Source organism: Tursiops truncatus, chromosome 2, assembly GCF_011762595.2.
Source record: "Tursiops truncatus isolate mTurTru1 chromosome 2, mTurTru1.mat.Y, whole genome shotgun sequence".
In the NCBI taxonomy this organism is placed as follows: domain Eukaryota; kingdom Metazoa; phylum Chordata; class Mammalia; order Artiodactyla; family Delphinidae; genus Tursiops; species Tursiops truncatus.
Window position 1 is genome coordinate 106,960,783 of NC_047035.1, and position 16,033 is coordinate 106,976,815.

At 46.0% G+C, this 16,033-nt stretch overlaps 2 protein-coding genes across 2 annotated transcripts in view; both read left to right on the plus strand.

Moving 5' to 3' along the window:
- Window positions 1-13,371, plus strand: part of ANKDD1A (ankyrin repeat and death domain containing 1A) — a gene marked incomplete at its 5' end in the record, with an annotated part of 31,217 nt that extends 17,846 nt beyond the window's left edge. Inside the window, 8 exon segments of the mRNA XM_073799906.1 lie at window positions 2,012-2,114; window positions 5,454-5,548; window positions 6,968-7,063; window positions 8,134-8,229; window positions 10,957-11,161; window positions 13,125-13,154; window positions 13,157-13,228; window positions 13,367-13,371. Coding sequence (XP_073656007.1) covers window positions 2,012-2,114; window positions 5,454-5,548; window positions 6,968-7,063; window positions 8,134-8,229; window positions 10,957-11,161; window positions 13,125-13,154; window positions 13,157-13,228; window positions 13,367-13,371 — 702 coding nt within the window.
- Window positions 11,022-16,033, plus strand: part of SLC51B (SLC51 subunit beta) — a 206,801-nt gene continuing 201,789 nt past the window's right edge. The window contains exons 1-4 of the mRNA XM_073799833.1: window positions 11,022-11,161; window positions 13,125-13,228; window positions 13,876-14,026; window positions 14,135-14,417. The gene's annotated coding sequence lies outside the window, so the exon portion shown is untranslated. The remainder of the gene's footprint in view (window positions 11,162-13,124; window positions 13,229-13,875; window positions 14,027-14,134; window positions 14,418-16,033) is intronic.

A 16,033-nucleotide genomic window follows, 5' to 3' on the forward strand; every position in this document is an offset into this window, starting at 1 on the left:
AACAGAACAAAAAAAACAAGAGACATTCAGAAAAAAAATAGCAAAGGGAATTCCCTGGTGGTTCAGTGGTTAGGACTTTGCACTTTCACTGCCGAGTCGGGGAACTAAGATTGACAAGCTGCGCAGCTCAGCCGGAAAAAAAAAAAAAAGAAAAGAAAAATCAAAATGGCAAATGTAAATATAATAATAATATAAATCGTAAATTCCCTTAAATGTGAATAATGCTTTATAAACCACAAAACATTTAATTTGCTCCCCTGGAAGGTGTGGAGACTCCTACCCCAGGGACATAGCGGGGGACATTACAGCCAAGAGGGGGAAAGTAGCTATCCCAGGGCACCAGCCGTGTCCTTCTGTTGCTGGTGAATTTAAGGTTCTTTCTTCATTGCAAAAGAATTTGGAGACGAAGTGATAGGTAAGAATCAGATTTATTTAGAGAGAAACACACTCCACAGACAGAGTGTGGACTATCTCGGAAGGCAAGAGGCAAGAGGCTTCGAAATATGGCGTGGTTAGTTTTTATGGACTGGGTAATTTCATAGGCTAATGAGTGGGAGGATTATTCCAACTATTTTGAGGAAGGGGCGGGGATTTCCAGAAATTGGGCCGCTGCCCACTTTGTGGCCTTTTACGGTTAGCCTCAGAACTGTCATGGCGCTGGTGGGGGTGTCATTTAGCATGCTAAGGTATTACAGTGAGCATGTAATGAGGCTAAAGGTCTACTGGAGGTCGAATCTTCTGCCATCTTGGACCTAGTTGGTTCTCATTAGTTTTCATCATGTACTGTGGCTATGTCATTCTTTTTTTTTTTTTTTTTTTTTTTGCTGTACGTGGGCCTCTCACTGTTGTGGCCTCTCCCGTTGCGGAGCGCAGGCTCCGGACGCGCAGGCTCAGGGGCCATGGCTCACGGGCCCAGCCACTCCGCGGCATGCGGGATCCTCCCGGACCGGGGCACGAACCCGTGTCCCCTGCATCGGCAGGCGGACTCTCAACCACTGCGCCACCAGGGAAGCCCATATGTCATTCTTTTAAAGGTTGTGCCCTGCCCCCTTCACTCCTGTTTCATTTCCATCAGCAAGGTGTTGCTCCTTAGTCAGAAAGGCCCTTTCTCTGTGCCCAGCACTAGGCACTGGGAGGGGGCACAGACAGGTCATGCCATGGCCACCTCCCCAACAGTAACAGCACAGGAGCTTAGAGACTCAGGGGGTTAGATCCAGCTGGTGGTCGTTGGTGGCTTGGAGCTGCCCACCTCACTGGCTCTCGTGCTCCAGCCTTGACTTGAGGTTTCTGGCAGAGGCCACGGTCTATTCTGACACTCCCACCTCTGGCAGTGTCGTGCAGCAGGGTCTCTGAGGAGGGGGCAAACCCAAAGTGATTGCATTTCCCACGGGGAGGTGGATGGATTCCCACCCACCCTGTAAACTTGCTCAGACTCGACTTTGGGAGGGTGACCAACTCATCCTGGTCTGCCCATACTGTCCTGATTTTAAAACAGAAAGTCTCGCATCCAGGGAACCTTCAGTCCCAGGCAATCTGGGACAGTTGGTTACCTAGTGGGTCCTGCCTGAGATGAAGTCTCATCCAGAAGGAAGCCCTCCCTCTGGCCCTGCCAGGCTCCTCTGTGGATGTGCTTAGACCAGCTCCAGCTGGACAGTACATGCTGGGTGGGATTTGCCCTGTACAGGTAAATCTTATTGGTCCCCCTCCTTGAAAACCATCTCCTCAGCATCTATACTCCATGTGTCTTTACTGGCTAAGGAACTGTGAAGGCTTTGGCCTTTGTTCCAGAGTCTGTGATGGGAGGTGAGGAAAATCCTGAGACCATAGTGAACTCCTTTTACTAGTCACCAGGCCTGGGCAAGTCATTGATTTCTCCTGCCTCAGGGTTTAATGGGGATAATAGTCCCATGGGGGTTGTGAGCTGTGAATGGGATAATGAATCTCAAAGTGCTTTGTAAACCCTGCTGTGAGGGGTCCTTAGGCTGCTGCATTGATGCCTGTTTCCCTCTAGAAAAAACAGAGCTGCTTCCACTACGCAGCCCTCGGTGGCTCTGAGGACATGGCCTGGGCCCTCGTCCATGCAGGAGGAAGCACTAACGTGGCTGATCACGTACGTGTGGGGCCTGGATGGAAGGTGGGGAGGCAGGGGATACACTGCCGAGTCTCCCAGGACCTCACTTCTCAACATAGAAATGGAGAACAGATTAGTGGTGGCGGGGGGCTAGGGGTGGGGGCGTGGGGCAGAGAAGGGAGGAGGGTGTGGTTATAAAAGGACTACACAAGGGACCCTTATGGTGATGGAACTGTGCTGCATCTTGACTATGTAAGGGATACACGAACATACACGTGTGATAAAATTACATAGAACACACATGTATACAAATGACTACAAGTGAAACTGGGGACATCTGAGTAAGATGGTGGGTATTATCAATGTCAGTGTTCTGGTTGGGATATTGTACTGTGGCTTTGTAAGATGTTACCATTGGAGTGGGGAGAACAGAGCAGACGGGTGTTGAGGGTGGGAAGAAGGCTTTTCACCAGATACCTTTTGTTCTTTCTGGTTCTTTAGGTTTCTATAAATAAAATGTAAACCAATGAAAAGCAGTACTTGCTCTCTTTCCACTCCCCTTTCCTACCACATTCCCACAGACCTATTTCCAGGACGATGGAGGCCATATCCAGCCTCTTGGTTATTTTATCTCCGTGGCCTGCTGCTTCCTGGAGAGCCACCATTAGAGCTCTGATAAGTTTCCTAGCTCATCCGCGTTGTGCACTTGAGCCAGTTTCCAGAGTCTGCCCATTCACTCTCACAGGAGACCTTCTTTTGGCCTGATTTTGATTTCACAGTTATCTAGCAATGATCTAAGGACACTGCTGAAATTCTGTGGTAGTTTTACCTTGGTTTTTAAATTTTTTTCTAGATGTGTTTCAGAATACTTTTTGTCATTTATTGCTGCTTGGGTTTGGGATTACATGAAGCCTGTAAATAATATAAGAGAAAATGGTCATCTTTGTAATATTTTATTTTTTCACTACAAACATGTCTCGCCATTTCTTTATGTCTTCTTTTGAATCCCTCGGTGATGTTCTATGGTTTTTGTTTGCCTTTGTAATAGCCATTTCCAATTATACTCTTCATAGGTACTTTATATATTTTGACCATCATTGCAAATAGACTATCTTTTTAAAATATGTCGTTTCTTGTGGGCATTCAATACAGGAATGCTACTGACTTTGGTATTTTTATCTTCTATATGATTTTCATTGATTTTGCTAGAGGTTTTTTTTTTTTTTGGTGGGGGTATAATAACTATTTTGACCTGTGTAGATATACAGTCACGTTGCCTACAAGTAATCGTATAGTTTAAATCTTCTTTTCCAATATCCATAAACTGTTTTTTTCTGGCCTAAACTAGTAATGGCAGTCATGGGCATTTTTGTTGTATGTGTGCGTGTTCTGTTCTGTCACCTTTAGGTACTCAACATGTGAGGGTGTTTTTCCACAGTAAGCATAGATCTATCCCATTGATTTTTCTGGCTTTGTACTGTTCTACTAGATGTGTGTCACCATACACCTAGACAGAAGGTTGCTGTGGCAGTATCTCCACTTAGTCATGTAGTCAGTGCTCACAGGGAACCAATGGAGATGGAGTCCTCCAGCCTTGAGTGAGGCCTTGGGTGAATGTTGGGTTTGGGTGAGACCTCTGTTCTGGTCCCGGCTGGCTCTCTCATTCATTCATCTCATACATAAATAGTGGTTGAGCACCTACCTAGATGCCGGGGGTAGAAAGTCCAATAACACAGGGTCTCTATTAGTTACGTGTCCTTGGGTGTGTCATGTAAGTTTTATGAACTTATTAAGTGTTCTCATTTGTAAGGTGAAAGTACGAATAAGAATACCATTCCTATATACTTGCTAGGTTCATGTGTGGAGTAAATGAGATAGCAGAGAATCTTAAGGTGCTGTTGCTGGAAGGGACCTCAGCAAGCATCACTTGCCAGATGAAGATGACTTGCCCAAAGTCACGTAGTGAGTTCCTGGCATGGCAAGCTCTCAAACTTGGGATTTCAGGCTCCCGCCCACCATGAGGATCGATTGTGGCCCAAGGGATTCAGGCTGTGGGCTGTAAATTCCTCAGGCCACTCATGTCATCCGAGAAGTGAGAAGGTCCAAACTCAGAAGCACTATCTATACAGTAAGTCCCCTACACATGAACCAGTTCCGTTCCGAGAGCACATTTGTAAGTCCAGTTTGTTCATAAGTCCAACAAAGTTTGCCTAGATACCCAACTAACACAATTGGCTATATAGTACTGTACTGTAATATGTTTATAATACTTTTCACACAAATAATACATAAAAAACAAACACACAAAATAAAACATTTTAAATCTTACAGTACAGTACCTTGAAAAGTACAGTAGTACAGTACAACAGCTGGCATACAGGGGCTGGCACTGAGTGGACAGGCAAGAAGAGTCACTGACTGGAGGGGGGAGAGGAGGTGGGAGATGGTAGAGCTGAAGGATCGTCAGCAATAAGAGACGGAAGGCAAGCTGCAATTTCACTCATGCCTGACTTTGACGGCAGAGGTTCTGGTTCCTTGCTGGATTCAATTCTACCTACCCTCTTTAAAAAATGATTCAGTGATGTCTGGGTAGTAGCTCTTTTTTTCTCATCATAGATGACATAGCAGTACTGGGTTGCATTCTGAACGGCTGCTGCAACTTTCGTGTACCTTTCTGTGTTCGGGTCCTGTGCCTCAAAAACTAACTGTGGGGCTTCCCTGGTGGCGCAGTGGTTGAGAGTCCGCCTGCCGATACAGGGGACGCGGGTTCGTGCCCCGGCTGGGAAGATCCCACATGCCGTGGAGCGGCTGGGCCTGTGAGCCATGGCCGCTGAGCCTGCACGTCCGGAGCCTGTGCTCCGCAATGGGAGAGGCCACAACAGTGAGAGGCCCGCGTACCGAAAAAAAAAAAAAAAAAAAAGATACAAGTTGTCAAATGAAAAAAAAAAAAAACAACTGACAGTGCCTCCACAAATGAAGAAAATCCCCTTGCCATTTCCTGCGTCGTGAATCACTTCGTTTCTTCAGTTACCTCTTCTTCCTCTTGTGTCTCTTTGTCCTTTCTCTGAGCCTCCAGTTCCATCAGGTCTTCATCAGTAAGCTCCTCGTGTTGCACAGCAACAGTACTGTACAGTAAAGTACACAAAAGCACGACTAGTAGAGGATGCACGCATGTGACAATGTACGCCAGACATGTGAATTAATTTATGTGATCGGACACGCGCACGCATGCTCGCATCTTTGAAAGTTCGCAACTTGAAGGTTCGTACGTAGGGAACTTACTGTACTCCTCCCAACTCCCATCTTCTAGCACCAGCCTGCAGCTGGGCAGTCCTGGGAGGGACCCATCAACTGATCTGTGCCTCTCCACCGCCCCCAGCAGGCGCCTCTCCTGTGCACATCACCGTGAGGCACAACTTCCCCGTCCTGGTGCAGCTCCTTATCGACACCGGCAGTGACCTGGACGCCGTTGACAATGTAAGTGGCTGCAGAAACCATCTGGGCCCCATGGAGCCTCTGGGCACCCTCCCAGGTTAGCAGGGCTTAACTGTGGTCTACTAGCCTCGCCCAGAATTGAGGAATCGCTCTTTCAGCTTGTCAAAAGTTGTTTGAATATTTGTTGAAGGTAGCATTATTTTATCAACCATTCCTCTATTTTGAACATTTGAGTATTTCCAAGTTTCTGTCATGATGTATAGAACACTGTGGTAAACATTTTGCTACATGCAACCTTTTCCTTTCATTGATTTTTTTTTCCCCCCTTAGGGAAAATTCCCAGGGAAGGGGTAACTGGGTTAATCTTGTATAACAAGAGGCCTCTGAGTCCTGAAGTTGTGATCAATCAGGAGCGTTTTAAAATCCCCATCCCCACAATCCACCCCCCAACCATACAATCCTCAGGGCCGCCACACACAACCACTAGTGGTGGAAAGCAATTTGACAGAATATAACATATACCTTTGAAATGGTCAGTATTTGCATGTCTGAGAATTGAGCCTCAAGAAATATATTAAGAGCTCATGTACCAAGATATTTGTTGTAGCAGTCTATCAGTTTTCATTTCAAAAAGGGCCCCAAATACTTAATAAGAGAGAAGTGCTCGGTTAAATTATGGTATAGGCATAGATAGGCTCTTATGGAGTTATATAAAAATGGTGTTTATAGAGTTTATAATATGCAGGAAGTTATACAGATGCAAAATGTATATACAGGATGATCTCAAATATGTAAAACCATAAAACTAAAAACATTCTGCCTTAAAGAAAATACTAGAAGAAATGTACTAGGACTGTTAACAAAGGTTGACTTAGGTGGGATAGCGAGTGGTATTTTTTCTTTGTTCTTTCTACTTTTTTGTTATTTACTGAGTTTGCTGAGTATTATGTTTATGATTAAATCCAGTTTACCCTCCCACATAACTTCTTTTTTTTATATAAATTTATTTTATTATTTTTATTTTTGACTGCGTTGGGTCTTCGTTGATGCATGTGGGCTTTTCTCTGGTTGTGCCAAGCGGGGGCTACTCTTCGTTGTGGTGCGCAGGCTTCTCATTGCGGTGGCTTCTCTTGTTGGGAGCATGGGCTCTAGGCACCTGGGCTTCAGTAGTTGCGGCTCATGGGCTCTAGAGCACAGGCTCAGTAGTTGTGGCACATGGGCTTAGTTGCTCTGCAGCATGTGGGATCTTCCTGGACCAGGGCTCAAACCTGTCTGTGTCTCCTACATTGGCAGGTGGATTCTTAACCAGTGCGCCACCGGGGAAGCCCCACATAACTTCTTAGAGAAACTCTGTTAAGGCCCAGTTGGGAGTGTACCCACCTTGGTCCTGTCCTGGCTTTGAGCCACAGACCATCTCTACATGCTTTTCTGCTCTCCGTCCTCTTGGCTTCTTTTCCAGAGGCAGTAGACACCCCTCACCTTGCCGCCGAGCACGCCTGGCAGGACATAGTGGGTATTCTCCTCATTGCTGGGGTTAACTTAAACCTGAGAGATAAGGTACCTCTGCTCACAACCAGCCTCCCTTGCAAGCTTTCATGACTCCCTCTTTGCCAGAGATCCTGATGCAAATGCCTCCTGCTCCCAGAATGTTCAAGGCTTCCCATCTGTTATATATCAGCTCAAAGGCAACCTCCTCCAGGAAGCCTTCCTGCCCCTCCATCACCTTCCCCTGTGTCCTCTGAGGTCCCTTAGCACTTGGCCCACCCCTCTCCTGGTCCTTGCCTGTGATATGTTTGTCTTCTGTTTCATGGCCCACATCAGACTTTGAGCTCCTTGAGTCATCTGCTGGGGAGAGGGGAAGAGAGCTAGAGGAATAGCATGTCACCACCCCACAACTCCATACGTGTGAAACAGGGTTGGGGGAAGCTTCCTGGGTCACGGTGCTTCTGGGGTGGCCACCTCCTCAGGTTTGAGAAGTTTGAGAAGAGCTGAAGGCTTAGTATGAGGCTGAAGAGGTCACAGGCTCATGAGGGGAAGGGCCCTTGCACACGTGGCCCAGCCCTTGGGATGGTGTGGGAAAGAGATGGGGGCAGGGAACAGGCCCTGAGGCTGGACCTGGGAAGGGCTTCCGGCTTCCTGGGAGGGAAGCTGGGGCCCGGGGCAGCTGGCCAAGCTTGAAGAGGAGCTTCCCATCTCCCCGCAGGTCCCTGGAGGTGGTGGAGGCCAGCACTCTGCCAGAGGCCTGGAGCAAAGGGCTGGAAACCTGAGGGGAGGCAGCAAACTTGACACAGGAGTCCAAGCCCCTTCTCTGGGTTCTGGTTTCATCTGAGACATGAGGCTGGTAACATCTATCTCACAGGTGACCTTGAAGACTTATGCAGGCTGAGTTTTATAAGCTTTAAGTCCTCCTATTCTAGAAGAACACAAGAGGTGGTTGCTGGAATTATTGCCTTATTCTACCTGTGACTTTTCCACACCCAGAATTACTGCCAGAAAACCCTTCTGCTCTCCAGTGTAGACTGCTGGAAACCACTTTCTTTGGGTAGGAGGGTCTGTAGTCAGTGCTAGAGGCCACCCTATACCCTCTTATAGGAACTCTGGATTCCCTTCTCCCTTCTTACCCGCAGCAAGGAAAAACCACCTTGCCAGTGGCCACCCACATCAACCATGTCAGCCTGGTGGAAATGATCATAAAAGCCGATTGCTTCTACAGATGGGAGAAGGTACTGAGACCCGGTGCTTGGTCTCTCCATGTTGGAAAGGGAGTGGCCATGGCTTAAGGTGGAGTTGGTTTTGAACCCCAGCCCTGACCAATTCAGGGGCCCCTCAGTTTCCAAGCGAGTGATAATCCCTGCCTTACCTAACACTAGGGTTCTTTGAGGGCATCCAGAGATGGGTGAACACCCAAACCACAGTGAAATAAGGCTGACTGAGGTCCGTGCCAGTGTGGAGATACTAGTAGACCCTGCTGCAGCTCCTGGTTGATGGATGAATGCATTCATGCATGAATAAAGAAATGGCAAATTGTTTCCAGCTCACTGTCAGCTCCAGGTGATTGGAATTGTGGCTTGGGGTGTTCTATTCAGGCAACTTTCTGAGCCCAGAAGGAAAGTGTGCTGCGATTGATTAGTGATATCTGCTGTGGATTTGGGAAAGAGGAGTGGCAGTTGTAAGGTCCTGCATTTACAGCTCCATGTCAGCAAATGGGGGTGGGTTGAGAGATTTTTTGTTGTCCTTAATGGTTGCTTTTATACACAGAAAATAAATTTTTGCATTTATTTCAGTTTTAGAAATTAATACTAAATTGTTTACAAAATTTAAATCCTACTTTTCCTCAAACTTTTAAATTTATTTTTACAATCTTATTATTATATTTATACAACTAGTAAATTTTAAACAGTCACTTTCAAGGAAGCCTTTTGATTAAAGTTTGGTCCCATGTTTAAGCTTAGTTAAACTACCTTAAAGGTTTTAAACTGAAAGAATAAATTTAATATAATAGGTTTTCTTTTCAAGCACTTCAAATGCTTCCTAAATTCTTAAATTATCCCATTAAATCCAATAAATTAAACCTATAAAGTGAATCTCGAATATCATAAACATTCTGATATTGTTTACAAATTTAGTAAATTTCTCTTAACACTTCTCAAAAAAATCACTGTCCAGAAATCAATCAATTGATAAATTTCCATAGGAATCATAAGATTTTCTCTTTCACTGACGTGCTGGATTCTCGTAAATATTACAACCCCTTTACATACAACAGATTACTCCTAAATATTAATACCAACAGTTTGATGAACTGATTCATCTCTATGCTTAATTTTAAACCACCTCAGGCTTTAAAAGTTTTCAACACTAAGGCAGTGGTGCAGTTAGAATCACAAATCCCTCCTTCCTACCCCTAGACCAATTCAATCAGAATCTAAGGGATAAGGGCCAAGCTTCTGTGGTTCTTAAAGCTCCCAGATGATCCCAATGTAAGATGCAGTTGAGAACACAGCTCGAAAGAAACAGTTTTTACCACCCAAGGAGAGAGCCAAGCTCCCAGGTCGTCACCTCCCAGGTGACTGGCCAGACACAGTTAACCAGGATGTAAGATTCAGAGCTGCAGATGCTAGAACTCACCTGACCTTTTTTTTTTTCACACACACACACTGTATTTTATTTTTACAAGAGATAAATAAACTGACACCAAGCATTGTAAATGGATGACCACAACAAAAGCAACAATGATTGCAATTAATAAACACGAAACACACTCATACTATGTCATAATATTGACATTCCGTCCAGTAATCCTCCACTGTAACAGTTGCTTTACTTTGCAGTGGTCACCTGAGCTTTTTAACAACTAGAAATCTGCATCCACATCCTTTCGAGGGGCTTTTGTGGCTTTTTTTTTTTTAATTTTTGAATTTTATTTATTTTTTATACAGCAGTTTTTTTTTTTAACATCTTTATTGGAGTATAACTGCTTTACAATGGTGTGCTAGTTTCTGCTTTATAACAAAGTGAATCAGTTACACATACACATATGTTCCCACCTCTCTTCCCTCTCGCGTCTCCCTCCCTCCCACCCTCCCTATCCCACCCCTCTAGGTGGTCACAAAGCACCGAGCTGATCTCCCTGTGCTATGTGGCTGCTTCCCACTAGCTATCTACCTTACGTTTGGTAGTGTATATATGTCCATGCCACTCTTTCCCTTTGTCACAGCTTACCCTTCCCCCCCCCATATCCTCAAGTCCATTCTCTAGTAGGTCTGTGTCTTTATTCCTGTTTTACCCCTAGGTTCTTCATGACATTTTTTTTTCTTAAATTCCATATATATGTGTCAGCATATGGTATTTGTCTTTCTCTTTCTGACTTACCTCACTCTGTATGACAAGACTCTAGGTCCATCCACCTCATTACAAATAGCTCAATTTCGTTTCTTTTTATGGCTGAGTAATACTTCTGTGGGTTTAACTTAAGTTATTACATAATTTTTGGTAACCTCTCATTTTATCACCTGCTTTGCATAGAAAGAATTCTGTAATCCAGACCTTCTCTACTTGTTGTCATTTGGCAAGTTTAGTTCGTGCCTGATTCTTGGCTTGCCTGGTTTTAGCCACAGCTGCTGAGTCATTCTACTGACACTCGTGCTATATGAACACAAAGAAAAGAGAGAAATGGGAAGGCTTCCTGGAAGAGGTGGCACCCAGGTGGTCTTTTGACTGTGGCAATGGGATTGAGAGACAGGGAGGTGAGAAAAGGAATTCTGGATGAAGAAACAGTGTAAGCAACTCAGTTTCCAACACTCAAAGCAAGGCACAGAGTCAGAAACCAGAGTAATGGACACTATGCCTCAGCCCTGTGATGACACCAGTTCTGTGTCCAGGCTCACGAGGGACAGCCTGGCAGGGATTTCCCCCAGACAGCTGCTGCACTTCTGGGATCTGCCCCACAGGACCAGCTGTCATGCAGGGACCTCTGTGAGCCCTCTGGGAAGAGCTTGACCTTTAAGCAGGACCATCGGCAGGAAACACATCAGCTCCGTTCTGTGCTGTGGTGACTGGCCTCCAGGTACCTGCAGCCCCACGAGTGGAAGAAGCTGGCGTATTGCTGGGAGTTCACCGAGGCCCACGTCCACGCCATTGAGCAACAATGGACAGGTACCACCTTGCCTTGGTGCCCCAGAGCAACTGGGTGGAGGGGTGGGGGCACGTGGGGTGTGTTCAGTTTTCTGTGCTTCTGGGGGAAAAGCCTTAGCAAGCCACACGCCACTTCCAACACATCACGTGCTCTTCCCCTCTCCAGGCCTTTACACAGACTGGGCCCTCTGCCCCTCCCTCCACATTGGCCTGTGAACTTCACATTCTTCACGAATCAGCTTGAGCTGAAACCCATCATTCACACATGAAACTAAAGGTGCTCCCTGTAAAAAGGAGAGGAGCTGCTGTTGCCACTATTATTTAACATCTATTTGGAAATTCGGGCCCTGGTATTAAGGCATGAGACAGAAATAGAAATTGAGTGTAAATACTGGAAAGGAAGAGAGAGGTTTATTAATTTCAGATGAGATACACACACACACACACACACACACACACACACACACAGGAAGTCCAGAAGAATCAACGGAAAAACTCTTAGAATAAAATAATTCAATGAAATGGCTAAACATGATTAAATACACGAACACCATAGTATTCCTCTGTACCATCAATAAGTGGGCAAAATATATAGAGGTATATATATGTAAAAAAAAATATATGTAAAAATGTATATTTTAAATATATTAAAAATTTTTTAAAAAAAAATATAATATATATTAAAAATGTATGTAAAAATATACTCCATTTACAATAGTGTGTGTTTCTAAGAAGAAATATGAATGACATATGAGTAAGACAATACAAATTATTTGAACTATAAAAGAAGACTTGGGTAAGTAGAATGACATTCTGTATTTCCAGCTAAAAGAAGTGTCATGTAGATATTGATTTTCCCCGTATTAAAGCTTTGATCCAATTTTAATCAAATCAAAATAGGAGGTTTTTGAAACTTGACTAAAGGATTCTACAGTTCGTCTGAAAGAAGAAACAGGGAATATATAAATGAATATTCTGGAGGAAAAAAGCGAAGAGGGTCTAACTCAACCAGACTCAATGTTAGAAAGCTAGAATATTTAACACAGAGATACCTGACAGAAACATAGGCAAATCAGGTAGTGGAATAGAGTGGGGAGTCCACAAGTGAACTCTATTACCCATGCGGATTTCATAGACGATAAAGGAGCACTGGTAAATTACAGGGCTGGGGACAAGGGGTAGTGAATAAACGGGTCAAATGAAACTGCTACATCACGAGCAGCACCAGGAGGAAGTGCCTGCTGGGGGCCCACGGACACCAGAACATCAGGGACGCAGTGGCTGACTGACTTGGACCTGATGGCTGTGCCCCCATGGCTGAGCCAGCCCATCTGTCCCTAGCTGGGAGAGCTGCCCTGGTCACAGTTGAATAACAAGCTAACCCCACCACCAGCACTGAAGAGCATGGGCACTTATTTTCCAAACATTGTAATCACCTGGGAAGGCTTAACACTGATCTGTTGCCTAGGCCACACCCAGACTCAAGTACTAGGAATCTCAGAACCGGGAGGGGGACCCAGGTGTCAGTGTTTGCTAAAGCCTCCCAGGTGTCTCCAGTGAGCACTTATGGCTGAGAACCACTGGTTCGGGGGAAAGAACAGGGCCGCTAGCTTGCAAGTCACAGGTTATTGTGAGCCGCCAGAGAGATGAACTGTACAGTCATGTGTGCATCGTGGTACCACAGTGAATGCCAATTCTTCCTCTCTTCCCAGTGACACCAATAGGATAGATGGTGGATGCTCAGGGGAAAGCCTGGCACTGGGGAGATCCAGGTGTCCCTGACACGAAACTCCACCCCCATCCCATCTGAGGCTGCTCCTCCCCTTCCTCCCATGCCCTCCCCATATATGGGCTGAGTTCTGCTAGCGCTTAGAGGAGGGTCTGATGTTCTGGTGGCGGTAAGGGGTGTGCTCAGGCCTGGCTCTGGTAAGGCAGGCGGGGTTGGCGCCTTCTCTCTCTCTCTTTCTCCCCTCGTGATACTCAGGCACCGAGAGCTACCGGGAGCACGGGCACCGGTCACAGCCAGTGAGAACCCCAGCAGAGTGCTCTTCAAAGGCCTCGTTGCCATTGGCAGGAGGGACCTGGCTGGTAAGTGTCCCCCCGCCCGCCTGCTGCTCAGGGCAGCCCCGGGTGCGAGTCAGAGTTGCATGGCCCCGCTGGAATGCAGCAGGGCCCTCCAAGGCTGCTCAGACCACGGCGCTGTGGCGCTGGCTCTGAACCTTTCAGATTGATGGTCCTAGCCCTGCCTCCTCCTGGAACCCAGACGGAGCCTTGGGCAACTCACAATATCTCCTGACCCCAGTCTCCCCATCTGTGCCGTGAGGGTGACCCAGACGATCCCTATCACCTTCACAGCCCCAACGCCACTGAAGCTACAATCTCTTCCTATCCAGCTCTCTATACTACATTGATTTGTTTTTTTCTCCAGTTTGGAGTAGGGTGGGAACAGCCTGCAGGCTTGTTTTTCACAAACATTAAGACCTATGGGCCAAAACTGGCTTAAGATGAGTTGAACCAGTAAGATCTGGTCAAATAAAATTTCTGAGGCCGTCACAACCTATTTGAGTCTGTCAATCCCAAAAGCGTTTTTTGGGATTTGCGATTCAGGGCACCATGTAGAACCATCAGGTAAGCGGAGTAACAGGTTCTAGTAATGATCCCTCATTAAAAACAAAATTGGCTCATGATGAAAAAGGCTTAAACTCTGTAACCTCCATTGCCATGGTGCATTACAGGGCAACCACAGGATGGGGTACTAGGCAGCCATCCATAGTAATGAAGGTACATCAGTCACTTGGCAACAAGGAAAAGCGTCGATAGCACGTTATCAAGGAGCAAGAGGAAAGTCCCCTGTGTGGTCGATCTCCCCCAGCTGCCACACACAAGGTGAGAAAACAGTCACTTCAGAGGGGAGGAATTAGGGATGACTTGGTTCTTCTTCCAGCATGTTCTTAAATACTACTCTGCATCTTCTTTTAACACAAACTCTTGCAGGCAATTAAAACATCAAACTAGCCTTGTGAGGCAGCGCTCAGGCAGCAAGAGGCAACAGGATTCTTGTCTCTGGCAGAAAGCATCAGGAAGAAAGCAAACGATGACTCTAGCGCCCCACGGAGGTGCACAGCCATGTAACTGGAGGGACTGGACATTCAGGAGCATGGAACCTCAGAGTGGGGGGCCACTGAACAGAGGAGGACCACCGTTTAAGGGCTTAAAAAGCAATTACTGTAAACAGACTTCCAGCTGCTTCCACTGAAACCCATATTAGGACCAGCAGGCAAGTGTTTGTGATCTTTTTCATGGAGGCCTGTCTCAGGTTTTGCAGGTAATCCCTTCCCAGAGGTATCGTCGTTTGCAGCTCTCAGTTTACTTTCATCTCCTGCATCTCACTGGAGCCTCACAGCAGCCCTCTGTGGTGCAAGGGATGTCTTTTCAGAGAGGACTCTGGGCACAGGGTGGATAAGCAGCTCATCAGGTGGTGAGGTCAGGGGCCAAACTGAGCATTCCTGTCTCCCCAACCTGGTGAAGGGCTCCATCCATCCCTTATGAGAAGGACCACCCTTAATTCAATCCCTGACTTTTATGAATGCTGTGCTTACTCTACAACTGTTTCTATTCTCAGCTTATTTGTACATTTTGACAGTTCCAGGAGGCACACACTCGCATTTTTTCCCTGTTTTTCAAAATACCTTTTAAAGTTTTAAACTCTTAATTTTAAAATCATTTCAGACTTACGAAAAAGCTGCAGAAATAGTTCAAAGAATTTCCAAATACTCTTCACTCAGCTTCCCCAAGTGTTAACATCTTACATAACCAGGAAATTAACACTGCTAGGATACTAATTTTTTTTTAAACCTTTTTGTTTTTTAGATGTTGGGGGTAGGAGTTTATTAATTAATTTTTGCTGTGTTGGGTCTTCGTTTCTGTGCGAGGGCTTTCTCTAGTTGTGGCAAGTGGGGGCCACTCTTCATCGCGGTGCGCGGGCCTCTCACTATTGCGGCCTCTCTTGTTGCGGAGCACAGGCTCCAGACGCGCAGGCTCAGTAGTTGTGGTTCACGGGCCTAGTTGCTCTGCGGCATGTGGGATCTTCCCAGACCAGGGCTCGAACCCGTGTCCCCTGCATTAGCAGGCAGATTCTCAACCACTGCACCACCAGGGAAGCCTGCTAGGATACTATTAACTCACCTTCACACCTTATTCAAATTTTGTCATTTGAGCCTGGAAGTTCTGCCTGAAAGCTGTTTCTGTCTAATGTGAGCTCTCCTGCATGTGGCACAGCTGGCTGTGGCCAGTTTCGGAGCCCATATCTTAGAAAAGCTCCCCACAAAGTTAGCCTTTGGGCCTGCGTCCTGGGAAGAAGACAGAATAAAAACTGCTAGAGCTGAAAGGGGCTCCAGTTCTCACACATGGCTGGTGGGAGTTCACAGTGGTACAATCCTCTGAAAGGCAATTTGGCATTATCCACGAAACTACAAATACATTTACCCTTTGACGTAGCAGTCCCACATCTAGGCATTTATCCTACAGAGAAACCTGCAAACATTATATAATACTAACACACATGCAAGTGAACAAAGGTGAAACTATGCTGTGAGATGGATGTATGGGAACTGTGTACTATCTGCTCAGTTTTCTTTAACCGTTTTTAAAAAAATAGTCTATTTTTAAAAATAACTGAAACTAAAACTTACAAAAAGAAAATGAGGCTTTGAAACCAACCCATCAGGTTGATGATTTGAGAGGTGTGTCTGGCCTGAGGCCTCACAGTTTGCGGTGGGATTCAGTCCCCAGCGCAGCACACAGCCTCCCTGCCATTGTGGCACCCTTCATCTGCACATGCTGTGTTGAGATGGAGAACCTTCTTCTACCATCTATTCCATATGAGAAAGGTAT